The sequence below is a fragment of the Cuculus canorus genome, chromosome 1 (assembly GCF_017976375.1).
Source record: "Cuculus canorus isolate bCucCan1 chromosome 1, bCucCan1.pri, whole genome shotgun sequence".
NCBI lineage: Eukaryota > Metazoa > Chordata > Aves > Cuculiformes > Cuculidae > Cuculus > Cuculus canorus.
In genome coordinates, this window is record NC_071401.1 from 110,188,637 (window position 1) to 110,205,390 (window position 16,754).

General features: G+C 49.5%; 1 protein-coding gene across 2 annotated transcripts in view; it reads right to left on the bottom strand.

Annotated features, from left to right (window-relative positions):
* Nucleotides 1–16,754, bottom strand: part of IGSF3 (immunoglobulin superfamily member 3) — a 101,915-nt gene that overhangs the window by 21,384 nt on the left and 63,777 nt on the right. Inside the window, exons 3-6 of one of the 2 annotated variants that reach the window (XM_054067962.1) lie at nt 15,078–15,488; nt 13,822–14,211; nt 11,743–12,144; nt 8,395–8,799 (exon numbers count right to left, since the gene is read on the bottom strand). In XM_054067962.1, coding sequence (XP_053923937.1) covers nt 8,395–8,799; nt 11,743–12,144; nt 13,822–14,211; nt 15,078–15,488 — 1,608 coding nt within the window. The remainder of the gene's footprint in view (nt 1–8,394; nt 8,800–11,742; nt 12,145–13,821; nt 14,212–15,077; nt 15,489–16,754) is intronic. The other variant, XM_054067958.1, reaches the window with a different exon arrangement.

Below are 16,754 nucleotides of genomic sequence, written 5' to 3' on the forward strand. Positions count from 1 at the left end.
TCAGCATGTCCACAGCCTGCCGGTTAACTCTAAGGAAGCAGACTACAAGTTCAGTGAACCCAGGAATTTAGTCTTTGACTAATGTTGGAACAGGTAGAAACCACAAAATAATCAGCCCCTTATGAACTAAAATTCTGGAAAAGCATTCAGTTCAAAATTGCCCTTGCTTATTCTACTGACACGGATATTAACTACAAAAGGTAAACAGTCACAGGAAAAAATGGCTGACTTTATCTTACTGAAGCCGTTTCCTTTACATGGGCATTGCTGTACCACCTGGCTATGCAGGTGATAGCTTCACATTGAAGAGCAAAGCCACTGTGTTCAGCCAGACGTGTCCCACCAAGAGAAGACATGCCCAGATCATCAATCCAACCAACGCTCATGAGGGCCGGAGCCAGGGAATTTACAGTACTTGGGGCTGGACCATTTCTCTGCCTGGCTGTTCATCACTGTTCTTCACAAAACAGGACATAGCCTGCCTGTACAAAGGACTGATGGAGAATATGTATTTTATATTCTGATGATAAGCATCCCATGCAATACAGAAGCCAGAAAAATAATACCGGTCCCATGCACAAGGATGGACAGCCAAAGCTCTGCTCGTGCATGCTGGGAGAGACACCTGGGCTGGGTACCGCTCTGACTGGAAGGCAGAGAAGGCAGCAAGAGAAAAACACTGCTACTTGTGGAGGCCAGCAGGCAGCTGAAGGGCTGGGGCTCCATGCATGGACCATGGAAGGAGAATGGTGGTCAACACCTGGATGGAAACCCACTCATCACCAGTGATCCCTCTTCCCCCAAGGGCTGCCCTGCTGACTCTGCTTTTGTGGACGTCAAGAACATGAAGGATGCACAAAGATTTAGAGCTAGACAATGTCTGAGTATTGTTCACTGCAGAGTATTTTAATCCATGGAGAGCAAATAAAGAATCTATAAGTAGCTAAAGTGTACGGAGAGAAGACGTTCAAGACAACATCAAAGAAGCTGCATGTGCACAGACTGTGAACAGGCTGACACCACGGTCCTGTATAAGGGTGCTGCAAATAGGAGTGGAAAACAGCTCAGGAGATATCAAAGAAATAAGTAGAGAGCGCTTTGAAATCAAAGTGAAAAAAATTGCTCCTAAAAAAGTAACTGTGAAGAGAGTTAATTTGAACAGAGCAGCATGTTCTGAACACAGCCCAGGTCTCCTGGTGTTGCCAGTCTTGTTCAGGGGCTGGAAAGCAAGACTGCCCACAATAAGATCAAAAGGCACATACAGAGCAAGCTGAGCTGGGTTAGGGTCCTACTAGGTGCATTCCCAGCCCCTTCACCCTCGTGAAATGCAGCCGAGATGCTTCACATGTTTAAAATCCAACTTCTCAGGTTACATCCTTGAGTGCATTTTCCAGGCTAAGGCCCCAAGGGAAACCCTGAACACAGCTGACCACAGTCAGCTCAACATTCTTGGGTCCGAGAGAAACATTCATGGGCAAACCTGCAGGGGAGCAAGGTATCACTGCTCCCAGATAGGAAACCAAAGGCAGAGGTAAGTCAATCACATCTCCAACCAGCAAGGCCAATGTCAGCATCCTCAGCACGGGGTTGGGAATGTTGCAGCGCATCCAGCACAAGCTCCCTCCTCTGCCAATGGATTTGTTTTGATATGGTGGTCTTTTTGTGAGATCAAGATGGCATTTACTCTGGGTGCTTCGGCTCTGCTGACACTAATACCCACATGTGACCTGCATCAGGCCAGATTTGATTAGCTGAGTGATGTGGCAGAGCACCTCTCTGATCATCACAGCCAGCTTGACAAAGCTAGCCAGGAAGCACCCAGCTGGGAGCAGGGCAGGGAGAGCATCCTCTCCTCAAATCTGTCTTTACAAACCGGCAGCCACACACTAGAGGGTATATTATGCACCACAGTGGTGGCTTTCAGGTGTGTGTGACAGTGATGGTACATGGAAAAGAGAAGACGAGGATGCAGGGAGGGCATGATGGCTAAGTGCAGAGAAAAAGTACCTTGGAGCGCCACTCTGTGATAAGTAACCGTACCAAGGAAGTGGCAGCAAGCTGTCCCAAGGGACCTGGCAAGTGTGGGGACAGAGTTTTGCACAGCAATTGTGCAGGGGTAGGAGACTACCCGTAGTACGAGATGGAGGAAGCAAACCCACCTGTGCTACCTGAAAAAGAAAAAGGGCTCCAGATGGGTCACTAATGCAGATATATTGCCTTGCGTCAATGCAACACTGAACCCCTTCATTTCATCTGCTCAGCATGCTGAAAGCTGATAGCAAAGAGCAGTAGCTCTGCAGCAAAACAGATCTTACCGCACTAATGATGAAGGGAAAGGAGCAAGTCCTGGAGCACCCAGAGGAGAAAAGACTGCTCTGCGCTGCAGTTGTGGCTGTTGCTGAACCACCTCCTGTCTCTCCTGAGTGCTCCTTGAACTCCTTCATCACTCAAGCAAGAGCACAACTATTTGCCAGATGGAGCAGGCAGCTGTAAAGCAGGGAAACAGTGCTATTCTACAGAGCAAAACCACTCTGGGATCAAGCAAGCAGCAAACTTAAGTTTCCAGACTTCAACTTCGGTAAGGAAGTTTCCAGCTCATTAGCTTTCCTTGTTTAACTTTATTGCTGGATCCTGCCAGCAGCAAATAGTGTCAAGTGTTTAAGTAGGCACTTTGTGGCCCTAGAAAACAATTGTTTGAACCTCCATTCAAGAGTCTGGAAGAGATCAACATCCCATTGGACACCCACGGTAGAAAAGGCATCTTTTGCATCTATCCATGAGGATGCATGCAGAGATAACTAAGAAATGAGACAGAAGACACTAACAGTAATATCTGATTTTCATTGTTAGGGAAAGTCTCTCCTTATCCTCTGCAAGTGTCTAAGCAATTGTTTGAAAATCTGTCCGCTATAAAGCATTGTTTTTCCAGTTCTCTTCTGCCTCATCCCCTCCTCACGCTCCCACAGTCCCCAGATTGTGCAGTTACAACCATCACTGAGGCTTCAGAAGGAAGGACAAACAGGGTAGTGAGAAGTCTCTCTGCAGATGCCAGGGATGGGCTTGGACCAAGAGGTAAGTGTGTTCTGCTCTACTCCTTAAGTTTCTCTGGCCACTGCTACCCCAATGCCACCAGGCTGCTGCTGTCAGTGGTGGTTTCCTGCAGACAGCAGAAGAGTGGCAGAGCGCTCTGCACTCACCCTGCTTCCAAAGTAAAGTTCAGGCATAAGTCTCTCCCTTCTTCAAGGCCAGCTGAGGAGCCTCCACCCCCCCCAATGGTTCCAACTCGACAGCTCCTAATAAACCAAACTTTATGAAGCAGTCCCTGGAGAGCCCCTGGAAACTAATTAATGCCCTAATGAAGAGCCTGACTGCCTTGTTTGCTCGACGGCTCCCAGGTCAATCAATCTGCCACAGCCCGCCTTGCAAAAGAGCAGCAAGGAGCCCAGCACCCCTGGTGTCTAGTTGGTTATCATCCCCCGCCACCCCTCCCCATCCATCCTCCCATGCTCATTACTGTCAAAAACTCAGCAGCGAAAGGGCAGATTTATAGAGGCAATCGCGGCTTCTCCTTGTGCACCCGCTCCAGGATTAGCCATGAAGGAACCATCCAAGGGACAATGCGAGGACAGAGGGGTGGGAAGAGCACACAAGAACAGAGAAGTGGGTGCCCTGCACGTCAGGATGGGCAGGTCTGTGCCTGAGTATGAAAGGAATGAGTGGGTGCTTGAGGGGAGAGGTTTGCCAAAACCTCCTGCTTGTGTGAAAGCTATGCTTTTTCATTCTTATTCTTGCCAGAAGGTCTTTCCAGCACTCAGACCAAAGGCCCTCTCAAAGCTCTGCTGAACCACCCCCTTGCTTGTGCTGTAGGAGAAAGATAAGTGCAGTAATGCGTACAAGGAAAATGGCAATTTAATACACCAGCACAAATCTGCTCAAGCCTCCTTGCCAAAAGAGTACTATCCAGACATCATAGACTGCCCAGATCGCAACACTCCTCATCATGCACAGTGCCGCCAGAGACTGTCTGCTGCCTTTGTCTGAGTACTGAAGACCACATGGACACATGCCACTCCCAGACAGCACCTCCTGTCTCAGCCATTCCATCCCTGAAAACCTGGCAGGGAGAAGCAAGATCCAAGAAGGAGCTGGAAACAGCTTGCCTGGCAGTCCTGAGATCTCCCCTCGACCCACAAGCATCTATCCACTACTCCCCTCGACCCACAAGCATCTATCCACTACCATCCTCCATTGAACAGGATCTGGAGCCTGGGCACTGTTCCCCCTCCACGCTGTGTGAGGAAGGGGGCATAGAGCAGTGAGGGTGTACTGCTCAGCTGACATCCTTATGCTGAGAGCTCAGCCCAAATTCAAATGCTTTCAGAATCACCTGGATTCAAAAGGAACTGCCTGTGCCTCTGCCTCCCCTAAAAACCAAGATGAGCAAGTGCCAAGGAGCCACCACACCTGTCCCCTCCAAGGACAAGATACATCCGTCCTGACTGATCTCTTGCAGATCAGCCTGGTAAAGCTTGCATGGAGCATGATTTTCTCCACCTGGAAAAGGAACAAGTGCTCAAAGGTCAAGACAATGTCTCTAGAAGGAAAAGTAGTGGTGAACCTTTGAGAGAAAGGGATGGTAAGCCCTCAGGGCAAACTCCACCTTTTTACAGAATCTTAGAATTGCTTGGTTGGAAAAGACCTTTGGGTCCAACTGTACCTGTCCACTACTAAACCATATCCCTGAGCACTCCATCTACTCATCTTTTAAACACCTCCAGGGACAGCGACTCCACCACCTCCCTGGACAGCTGTTCCAGTGCCTAATAACCCTTTTGGTGAAGAAATTTTTCCTAATGTCTAATCTGAACCTTCCCTGGTGCAACTTGAGGCCATTTCCTCTTGTCCTGTTGCTGGAAAGCACCAGGTTTCAGAGGCAGGCCAGGTACTGCAGTGGAAGGGGAGCCCCAAACACAAGGCTGCAGGTGGGGAAAAATATCAACCCCTGCACTTGGGCCTTGCTCCAAGCTCCACTTGCGCTCCTCTGTGTGGTTTCCTGCCAGTTTTGGCTCCAGGGAAGCAGCTGGCCTGAACTGAGCCATATTTTTATTGTTCCTCCCCTCTGCTGCAACATGAGCTCACTGAGATAGAAACAACAGACAGCTCAAGAGATGGAAGAGAAAGGAGAGCACTGTGTTGTAAGGACATGAAATGGCCACAGGCTATCCACTTGCCAGTGTGGTCCACAATCTTGTCTGACAGCACCCCTTAACGGCCTGGATTTCTGCTCCAGCCTGCAGAAGTTAAAACTCAGAACTCACCCTTCAGCAGTGCAAGTCTCTCACCCTGCAAAGCACACACAAGCTACTTGGGGCTGCATACCTGTACCTGTGCTTTGCAACCCAGTGTGTGCCAGCTTGGTGTGACAGCAAGGAACAACCCATGAAACAGAGAAATACTGGAGCTTCAGATCCTGCTGCTGCTATTGGTGAGTTTTCACGCAGCACCAGGGATAAACACCACGTCCTCGTGACACCTAAACTCTCTGTAGGCTCTCACACATACAGCCAGTATCCTTTACAGGGCTGTTCTTCACATTGCCAGTCTTTATAATACTTTAATGCCTACAGGGCCAGGAATGTCACACTTGAAGACCAAATCTGGCCTTGTAGTGCATTTCTGCCATCCCACCAACAGATGTTAACTTCAGAGTTGGCTTAATGCTGCCATTACCTTACTCACTCACTCCTTCTACATGTTTCATTTATCAAACACTGCTTGTTTCTTTCAGAGACTGGAGTGTTTCAAGCTGCTGGCATTTCCTCAGCATTTCCTGTTGGCCACAAGATAGCTGTAGATAAAATTACTTTGCAGCTACATAAATGCACATAATTCAAACCCAGCGCTGCCACCTCTGCAGTTACCACTCAGAACAAATGACAACTACAAAGATTACCGACTGCGAGAGTGCCAAGGAGTGACAGCCTGAGCACCGAAACAGCAAACTGACACACCAGGAAAAGCTCCAACACCCTGTCCCTTGGGGATGCTGGATTTCACAAAGCAAAGAGATTAATGAAGCAATCAGGCAGCCACTATTTTACCTTTCTCACCTGAACATGCTTTAAAGGCTGATAAACATCAATTGCCATGTCTGCACCTGGAACCTGTCAAATAGAAAGGTCACTCTGAGAAACAGGGAGCAGGGCTTAAAGAGGAAACTAGAATCCCAGAGTTACCCTACAATCTGGAAACACACGCTGGCTAAATTTGCCAGAAGACCTCCAGACAAGCCTTCTTTAATGTCCCTTAGTGAACTGGTAGTGGAGACAGTTCACCCCAAAGGCACTGACATATGGGTCAAGGTAGGAGCTAGCGGCAAAGGAAAGCAGAACCCTAGGACTAAAGCATCCAATAGCTGCCAGAAGCTATGTCAGGTGAAGGTGAGTACAGAGTTACAAACAAACTGATAGTACTCTCAGGTTTTCAATTATTCAGAGGTCTTGAATGACCCCTTTTGAAGAAGCCCTGGATATTAATCTGAAAACCAGTATCTCCTTTATCAGCACTATCTGACTGTGGTAACACTAAGACGTTCATTCAGAGGTGACTGAGGAAGGTGTCTTCCACATCACCCTGGATCCTCTCTGGAAATTACCAAGCAACAAGACCCTCTGCAGCTGGCAAAGCCAGAGAGAACCATAGCAGTCACTGGTACGACTGTCGGCACTGCATTTATAGAGAACATCAACCACCCACACTCAGAGGCTGCCTGGGACATGGGAATACAACAGAGAGAGAGTGTAATCATGGTGTTGGGGATGCTCTGAAGAGCCTCTTCTTCTCCTCCATCCCCTTGTGAGCCTTAAAACCAAACATTATGCAAGGCTTATTGGACTGACAACTAAGGATTTGCGTATCAGTGGTTTGTTGAGCTGCAGGGAGATAGGGAGAAGTAAAAAATGTGGAGGTCTAGATGACTTGTTCTGCTGAGGCATCGCTGGATAGTTACTGCTCCAGTAAAGAAGAACCTGCTGTCAGAGCATGGTTTAAATGTCCTTTAAATGTCCACCTGGCCACCCTGAGCTGTGACACAGAGGCTCTCTTCTGGAAGCTGTTGTCAAGGATTTCTCTTTTTCTCTCTGTCTCACACACATATGCACGCACAGAGATGTGCCATGAAGAAACGTATTACTCCAGGGGCCATATTCAGTTAGCGCTGTTTCCTAGGGAAATAAGCTAAAATTATGAACATCACCAGCCTGACCTTGCAAGCAGTAAAACACGTATTACAAGGCAGGATAATCAAGATAAATGGAGAAGATTAACCTGGAGATGAAGGCAAGGAGGGAGGGAGGGAGGGAGGGAGGGAGGGAAAAAAGAGGATAGAGAGCTCACGAAGTGCCTGCAGTTCTCAGCATCCCCTGACTTTTGCAAAGACATGTTCAGTGTTGGGGAAGGTGGAGGAGAGTACGAAAAGGGCCATTGAGAGGAAGAACACAAAGCCAGGGGACAGACCCTGCGAAAGAGTTCCTCTGCACAGGAGCATGAAGTGAGGACTGACCATGCTGCAAGGACCTGAGCTAGGAGTTCTGAAGGTGCTAAAAGCCTCACTCCAAACATGAACTCCAACCCTAAGGCCGAGGCAACAATAAACCACTTGTCTCAGTGATGGCCCAGAGTTGCCCTGACCATGTATCTTTGGAGCCTTTATGGACAACAGAAGGCACCACCAAAATATCAGTGTCAAGGCCTAAAGAAGGCACCTAACTCTCTCCACTGGCTGTACGTGGAGCATAAACACGTTGTAAGTTTTCTGACTCTCCCTGCCAAGACAGGTGTCTGTTACCTAGATGTTACATGCTCCGCACGGGCACCCATGGGTTCAATTTCTGGTGGCTTTGATCACTAGCTGCTTTTGAAGATGCCTCCAGCAGAGTGAGAGATGCAGCCAGTTACTAGACAAGAGCTGCAGCACCTCACCTACGGTGTGTGTGCACATGCAGGCTTTGGTGGGAGCACCTCTCCTCTTTGATCCTGTTTGCCCGTCCCCTTCCTCTCTTCCCCAGGACAGTCTGCTCTGATGAACCTGAAAGCCACCTCCGTCTCACAAGAACAACCCAGAGACTAGACTAGACCAAGCTGCAGTCACCTTAACTCCCAGGAGAAAACCCCATGAGTAGCACACGAGGAGCAAAGAGAGGGCCCATCTCCCTAGGGGTGGATAAAGAGGCCGGTATCCATGGCCAAAGAGCTGAGCTGTCCTGCGCTAGCCACGCACAACTGTGAGACATCAGTCACAGCCATGAGAGCAATCCTCACTCTCTAGAGACCACCGCAGCACTGGTACACACACAACACACAAGGCAGCCCCTCTTATATCCTCTCAGCACTCACCTGGCCGCAGGACTCTGATTTCCAGGAGATTGGAGGTCCTGTCTGCCAGCCGTGTCCAGCTGCTGTTGTAGTTCTTCCTCCAGAGCTCAGCCACACACTGGTACTTGCCAGCCTCCGTGTCGCTTGCCCTGCTGATGCTCAGGCGCACATTGTTGCTGGACTCAGCCTTCTCAATGGCGGTGCGCGTCCGGAAACCCATGTACCTGTCACCCCACTGGACCCCTCCATCGCGTGTGAAGGTGACTAGGTCGTGAAATTCAGTGCTGCCTGCTGGCTGGAAACGCCATGTCACCGACACTGGCACCCATGATGGGTAGTGGGGCTTGATGATGCACTGGAGGTCGAAGGACTCATTGTAGGTCACCCCAGGGGTGCGGGAGATAGCTGTGACAGCAAAACCAGCCTCTGTAGAAAGAGAGAAGAGGGTTTTGAGAGATACCTGCCTAATGAGGTCTTGCTGCTAGCATGCAAAAGCTTGAGGCCATCCAGTAGCAGGCCTGGATTAATCAGCTGCTCACATTGCGCCAGCTCCACATTTACAATCGTGAAGTGGCATGAAAAGCAGTGGCAAAAGCACACGTAAGTGGTGACTGCTTGCATGACCACTGGCTAGAGTGGCAGCAGGATTGTGCTCAATTTCTACCCACAGGAGCAAGATTGCCTGAGACCTGGAGGGTGAGCAGCCAGCCTCTGCACAAAGTCCCGTACAGAAATACAGCAGTGCAGCAGCCTGACTGGTTGCAGACCCCACAATTCACATCCATCTCTCCAACAGCGGGTCCCCACCCTGTCTCCCACCCCAGGTCTGTGGCTCGTTGCAGCAAGTGAAGGAAAGATGAGGAAAGCAAGAAGTAGCAGCCTTTGTTCATGCATCAGAGAGGTACCAGTGGTTACAAAATCCCAGGATGGAAGCAAGTGAAAAAGAGAGAAGTCCTGCATGACTTTTGTTCTTTTCCAGATCACAGCTCCAGGACATCTTTATGCAGTTATCCCTGCACATCCACCACTCTGCAAGCTGGTCAATACATTTTGACTTGCCTAACCCTAGCGCTTTGTTGGTTTAGGTGAGTTTAAAACCAGGAGCCTATTAGTAATTTGAAGATCACATATTCCCAGTCAACTGGCTTATGTTTTGGGTCAGGACATTTCCACTGTTCAGTTTTTCTGAGCTGCAGAGAGAAAATATTTTCTTCTCTTCCAATCACTTCACTGCGTCCAGCAGATTTAGTAGGGACCTTGTTTTCAATTGTTGACAACCCCAAGAAGCGCTCCCTTCTTGGGTGACTCCATGGAGTGTTCCACACCACCTGGTATATTTTCTCCCTTCCTCTGCAGCACTGACTGTCCTGGCACCCAGCACAGCCACTGCTACAGGGTAAAGCCAAGTCAGTGCCCGCAGAAACAGGAACATCTTCTGGATCAGCACACAGCTTCATCCTGCCACCAGCTTCAAAGTACAAGTTCAAGAGATGAGCCAGGATCTCGCCACAACCCACAGACCAGACTGGCCGCAGCACAGACACTGCCTTATCTGCACACTTCTGACAAGCGCCTCTGCAGCCCAATGGCTACACCATGCCGAAGCTCTGGGACGTGTAATTACTGAGAAAACAGGTCAATCTTTGGGATTACAGCTTCTTGCAATATGTTCAGTGATTACCCAGAAAAGGAGAGCGAGACCCAGACTGTCTCCTCTGCAAGACTGCTGCATCTCATACCTATATAAGCCCTTTACCTTCAGACCCTGCAGCAGCCTTCCTTCCCCAGCAAGTGTATTACTGAGCCCAGCTCAGAGCATCACTGACCCAGAAAAGGCCCTAGAAAGCCAACTAAATTTCACCAAGACTAGCTGACTTCCTAAGTTCAAATCTCCAGTTGGCTTGGGCAAAGAATCTTCAAGAAGGGACCTCTCTTGACTGCTGTGCAAAAGCCAGGTGTATTTCTCAGGTCCTCAGCTCAACCAACACACTCATGGCTCTTAGGTCCAAGGCCCTTCTTCCTTTGGGACTTGGTACAAAAGGAGAGAAGACACACATAAAAATGGGCAGATTTTCTGCAAGAACTCCTTACAAGAATATAGCAGTCGCTCCTTACCCTGCCTACTCTCTCCTTCCCCTAGACACCCAGGGACTGAAGTCCCTGCCAGGCACTTGAAATCCTCAGAAGTTCAGGGACATCTGGTCTTATCTGACAGCACATCTCTCTTCTGGCTATTGCTTCTGAACCACCTTGTAGATAGATTTATGGGTTTGAACATCATCTGTGCTGGTTCAGCTAAAGAATTCTTACTGTAGCAGACTGACAAACAATTAGACCTTAACTTGAAATGTATCACTAGATTTACTGCATTTTTTTTTGTTATTAACAATTTCTGTAGCCATAAACCTCTCCTGCTCTTTCTTAGCACCTTCCACTTGAGTTTCTCAGGAACCTTCAAAAACCTCAAAAATTTCTATTTCGACCTTTCAGTAGAGCTGCCCGATTGTTTATAGCCCTGGTACTCTGCAAACCAGTAGCCTCACAGGACCTGTCATCCCTTCTTCAGACTCCTGCAGAGCACTTTGGGAACTAGTCCAGGCCTTAATATAGCCTAAGTGGGATCAAATTAATCCACAATCCATGAAAAATGTCCTTCTATGATTCTATGAAAAATCCCTAATGCCCTACGTGCCCTCTCCTGAAGTGATGTGGTTTCACTGTGTTTGAAATGGAGGAGTTCTTTGGCAGACCAGAGCACCAGCTGAAATGATCCCAGGTCCTAGTTTGGCTCGGTCATAGACAATGTTGTGGTCCCAGGCCAGCAGCTCAGTATCTCCTTGCAGAAGCAGTGGGGACCATCCATTCCTGACGCATGTCTTCTGCAGGCTTCTTTTGCTGTCAGAGATGCTCACTGTTTCTGGTGGCCAGGACAACAGAGGCCCAGAGTTTTGCTTTGCAGGTTTGGTGAGTGGAGGTAAGGTTAACCCAGGGCAGGCGAAGCTTCTTTGATGCCTATGGGCCGCCAATGCAGCACCCCCACTGCACTGCCCATAGTCCAGCTCCAGGGCTGGGGGACACGTCATGGGACTGGCAGCCTCTCTCCTTGGAAGGATGTTGGAAGCACTGACCCTCTCCTTAGCCAACCCTTGCTTTGGTCCTGCCACAGCCACCACTCAAACACAATGGGGCATACAAGTGTTTTGCACCAACCTACTGGAACCTGTGCACGAGTTGATGGGTAAATCCATTTTGCCAGTAAGCAAGGGCAGGAGTGCTGAGAGCAGTCCTGGTTATTGGCAGGTGACCTCCTGGGGAGGGCTGGGCATGCAGGGAGCATGGCCCCATGGCCCCCGCGCCTCAAGTACTCACCCAGAGCAGTGATGGACACCGGGGTGCCTGCATGACGCTCCCCAACCATCTGCCACTCCCCATCCAGTGTCCGTGTCCACTCGGCCACCCGGCACTCGTAGTGGCCCTCATCCGCCTTGATGCTGTTGAAGATCTCCAGAGTGAAGGAGCCAGGACGGACCTGTTCCACCTGGATGCCCCCGTAGCTGCTGCGCTCGGCGTACGAGGGGCCTGGCTGCAGGGTCCCCTCCCGATCCAGACGTACAATTTCGCTGCGCCGGTTCAGCTTGTCCACCAGATGCCAGGCGATGGAAAGGCGGCTTTGGGGCCCAAAGCCCGAGCGCACGTTGCAGCCAAAGCGCAGGCTCTCCCCCTCCAACACATTGCTGGCGTTGTTGATAATCTCCAAGGAGATGCTGGTCTCTAAGGAGAGAAACGTATACACACAAGGGAGATGATACACACTCGCCACTCCTCAGTCTGCAAGAAGGACGCTGCCGGCCAGAGAGGCTTTCTACCAGGTGCAGGAAACTGCCCACGCATTTGGGCCCAGGCACGTCTTAACCTCGTGCGTGACCATATCCAAAACTAGCTTGTGGGCAGCGAGCTGCTCCTGGTGACTGGCACACTCAAAGCATGCGTAGCTCAAAAATCTTTCTGCCTATGGCTCACAAAAGATTGCTGCATCTTCTGGTTGCAGGTCCAGGACGGGATCTCAGCAAAACTTGAGGGAATCTGTGTTGCTACAACATGCACTGCATGCAACTGTCTCTGTCAAAAAAAAAAAAGGCTTCCAGCTCCCTGGGCTTTCAAATTCATGCCATCCTGATCACCCTCTTGCCATGTCCACTCCTACAACAGCTTTTGGGAGAAGCACTCCCAAACCTCCATTGCTAGCAGCACTAGAAGTAGCTATCGATGTTTGGTAGCATCAAAAAAATACACCTGGTATCTTGAGCTTCCCAGAGATGCAAGGCTCTACAGCTGGTTTTTCAGAGATACTGAGTGCTGATTACTCCTTATGTCTTCCACTGGAGTTATGGACACTTAGCACCCTTGAAAAATCATCACATTCATTCCTAGAGCTGGTGATTTATCAAACGACAAGAAAGAAATCTGGCTGAAAGGTGGCTGTGCCTAAAAGTACCACATTTTAGACATTTGTCAAGTGCAAGACTTCTAGGTAGAGTAATTTTCAGAGCCAAGCATATGAGACCAAACATTGGTAGTAGAGAAAAGAAACAGAATATCTTCTGGAGAAATGAGGAGGGGAAAAAAAGCTAGAGGAAAGGACTGCATTTCCCTACAAACCTAAGAGATAAGAAACAAACACCGCACAAAATCCTCTTGCAGCTACCCTTTGCTTAATCAAAGCCCATTGCCAGGGTAGCCTGGGCAACATGTGCATGATTCATCATTCCACAGCTACCTGAGATTAAGACAGCAAAACACAGAACAATGCAGTGGAGTCCCTCCTCTCACCCCACTGTTTCTTTCTCACGTTTGTCTGACGAACATAAAAAGCATTCAGGCATGCCTCCAGCAGGGTTATTTTTACCAAGGCTGGCAGATACACAGTGACCACGACAGAGCTCCATGCTGAAGAGCAAACTGGGGCTTGAGGAGCACATGAACTCTGTTTTCCTCCAGTACAGCTGTCTTGCAAGACTGCTGAAATACAGCCACTGAATGGTCTGCAGAAACCTAGCAGCTCTCAGGATAAAAGAGGGCCAAGCCGGTCTCCCCGTTATGCCTGCTGAGTACTTTAGAGCACTCATGTCCCTCCAGAGCAAGGCAAGGAGAGAGGTGTGAGGAGCAAGTCAGAGGCTGTCACACACACTTTCAGCTCCCGGCCAAAACTGCCAGCTTGGGGCCATTACCAAGGTGGGGACATGTTTCCCCACCTATGAACCCGATATACATCTGTCGTTACCTACCATCCTCTTCCTATAAAAAAAATAATCTTGCCAGTTGGGATTTCTCATGCAAGTTCTTATCTTCCTTTCTCCCCACTACTGAAGCCTGCGCAAATCAAAACCTCACCAGCTAGCTGCCCAGTAGAGAATGGGCCCAGAAAGAGACGGGCAGATCTCTACTTACTAAGTGGCAGGACAGTGATGGGAATGTTCTTTGGCCGCTTGCTCTCCTTATCAATGAAGTCCCCTGTCACGGTCTTCTCCCGTTCAGTCACCCGGCAGTTGTATTTGCCACTGTCCTCAAGGCGGAGGCGGTAGATCTTCAGCACAAAAATGTTGTCACTTTCTTTGGCTACTTTGAGCTGGCCCAGGGCCTCACGCTGGGCAAACTCATTGTTGAGCACCGGTACAGCATTGGGCCCCAAACTGGCAATGAGGGAGCTGTTGAAGGCCCAAGAGATGGAGAAGTAACGGTCTGGGACATTCTGTGCCTCGAGGATGCACCGAAACTCCACCGGCTCACCGATGATGTATGTCCGCTTGTCCGTCTCCAGCCGGACACTGAACTCTTTATCTGGGGAGAGACAGACAAAGTCACATCAGTGTGGCAAAGCACACCAGGATAGCCAGCACATCTCAAGCAAGGTATTTACAACTTGTCACTGTCTGCATAGTCAACACCCTTTGGACACACGTATCCGCAGGTGGAGAGGCAAAGGACTTGCTTTTGCTGTGAGAATCCAGATCGGCCGCACTGCAGGAGACGGAGCTTGCTGTCCAGGGTCCAAGAGCTGCAAGGTCTCCCCAGCCATAACCCTTTTCCCTAACCACTAATCCTGGCAGCAGCTCTACTGCTACACCAGCATCCAGTCGCACTGCAGGGTGCAAGCTGGAGCCTAGTCTTAGTCGCCCCCTGTTCAGCCAGGGTTGAGAGGCAGGGCCTTTGGGGATATCAGAGAGGAAGAAAGAGCTCAGCAGGGTCTTTAGAGCCTTAGCAGGAACCTGTGCTGTGCTCTGGGAGAAGTATTTTGACTTGCAAAAGGACCTCGTGTAATACAGAAGCATTGCTGGAAGTTTTGTTTTTATTTTCTGCTGTGTCATTCTTACCACCTCATTTACCAAAATCTTCATTACCTGTGCCAGCACCAAGTGCTTAAAATGTATGTTTTAGGTCCTGTCTCAGCCCCAGACAGCTGGCTGCATCAGGAGATGGGGACCGCCACCCAGGCCCCTTTCCTGCCCCAGTGTCACCAGGCTGCTATTTGCTGGCATCTGCCCTGCCCACAGGCAGTGCTCAGGCCTCGACGCTTCACCCTGCCAGCACCCTCCCGAGCAGGACACACAGTGAAAGAAGGAGCCAAGCCCCAGCAACCGTGCAGCACTGTTTTCGACCTCCTCCCACCACCCAGACGAACAAGAAAAGGCAGAAGAGACACTGACCGGTGGCTTGCACGTTGACAATGGCACCTTGGGAACGCTTGCGGGTCATGGCATACCAAGATTTGTCTGGGTCCTGGATCCACTCCGCCGCCTCGCAGTAAAACTCGCCCTGATCTGATGGGTGAAGGTTGTAGATGGTGAGCTTTGAGGTGGTCTCTCCCACTTTATCCAAGCGAACGTCCCCCGTGGCTTGCCGCTGGGCATAGACATTGCCAGCCCGCAGGACAAAGTCACGGCTGAGGGAGATGACCTCCACGGGCACCTCGCTTCCTCGCTGCCGATACCAGGCAATGGAGACGTGGCTGTGCTGGACTGTGCTCTTGGACACCTCACATTTTAGCTCCAGGGAGTCGTGCTCCACTTTGTTTAGCGTCTGTGGGACTGCCGTCACGCGCAGCGAGTCAGGGATGACTGCAACAAAGGTGGACAGGGAAACACAGCCGGAGAGTTAGCAATGCAAATACACTAAATACACTGAGTCTAAAGCCCAGACGTGTTAAAGGAGAAACAGGAAGAGGTTTCTTTTAACAGTTGTAATTAATCACTAAGTATTACCAAAGCCTTGTTGGAGAATCATCCCCAAAACCTGCAGCTTGAAAAGATCGTGACCTGCAGAACGTACTCCAGTGCTGTGCTTAAATTCCTGCTCAATGGCCCCAGTGACCTCACAGGGTTTTCAACCACCCTGCAGAGCAGCACAGCTTAATACCTCTGCATTCCATTTTGCCACAGGTGCCCTCCCCTTCATCACGTGCCCCCCCAGCATGCTTCAGGAAACCCTCCTGCCCATATTCTTCACCCTCTCCTTAGCCCTGGCATGATCTTCACCCTTCAGTAACTGGTGGGGCGAAGCTAAATATATTTAGTTCCTTCAATCTTCTCTCAAAAACATCAGGAGATCCCCCTCCTTTTTTTATATAGCTTCATGTTTTAATCACTCCCTCAGGCCAAACCAAAGGGGTATTGCATTTGGAAGGCTGTGGCTCCTCTGAAGGCAGCAATGCAATTGCAGCCCTCCCGGCACGTGCTGCAGGGACACTGTCATGTCAAGGCACTTGGTAATATAACTGCTGGCAACTTTTCCAGTCGATTAACCAGAAGAAAGGAAGTACAGCTGCTAAAATCAGGATAAAAATCAATTGTAGGCCCCCAACCTTGATTGAATTTAGCAAGCATCTTAACTTTAGCAAGAGGTTATTCCACTAGAAGATAGACTTTCTTAAAAAGAAGCCTTTCTAGACTTTGTTGTCTCATGAAACCTCATCTGGAAAGAAGAATGCAAACCTTCTCCCCAACTCTGCAGACAAGGCAGAGTTAGCGAGCCTGTTAATGCCCACGGTTTTGCCACGTACCAGTGGAATATAATTAACATATCTCAGTTCAGTTTCATTGACAGCACTGAAAGGTTTGACAAAATTAGCTGAGCTGCTGAAAGACGCATCTGTTTCGTTCAGGAACGGCTACAGAAAGCAATGAGTTGCAGTGAAGACAACCACCGGGTTTATTTATGACAGAAAAGTCAAAAGCAGAAGAGGGGAAAGAAAAATGCTGAGATGGAGTAAACAAGAGGAAGATCTTCCCACCTCCAGTCTCGATGGGAGCATTTGCTTTACCACGCATTCATTACCCAGGGAATTTGCTGCCCCTGACAGGGATAGTACCTGGTAAGGCTATTTA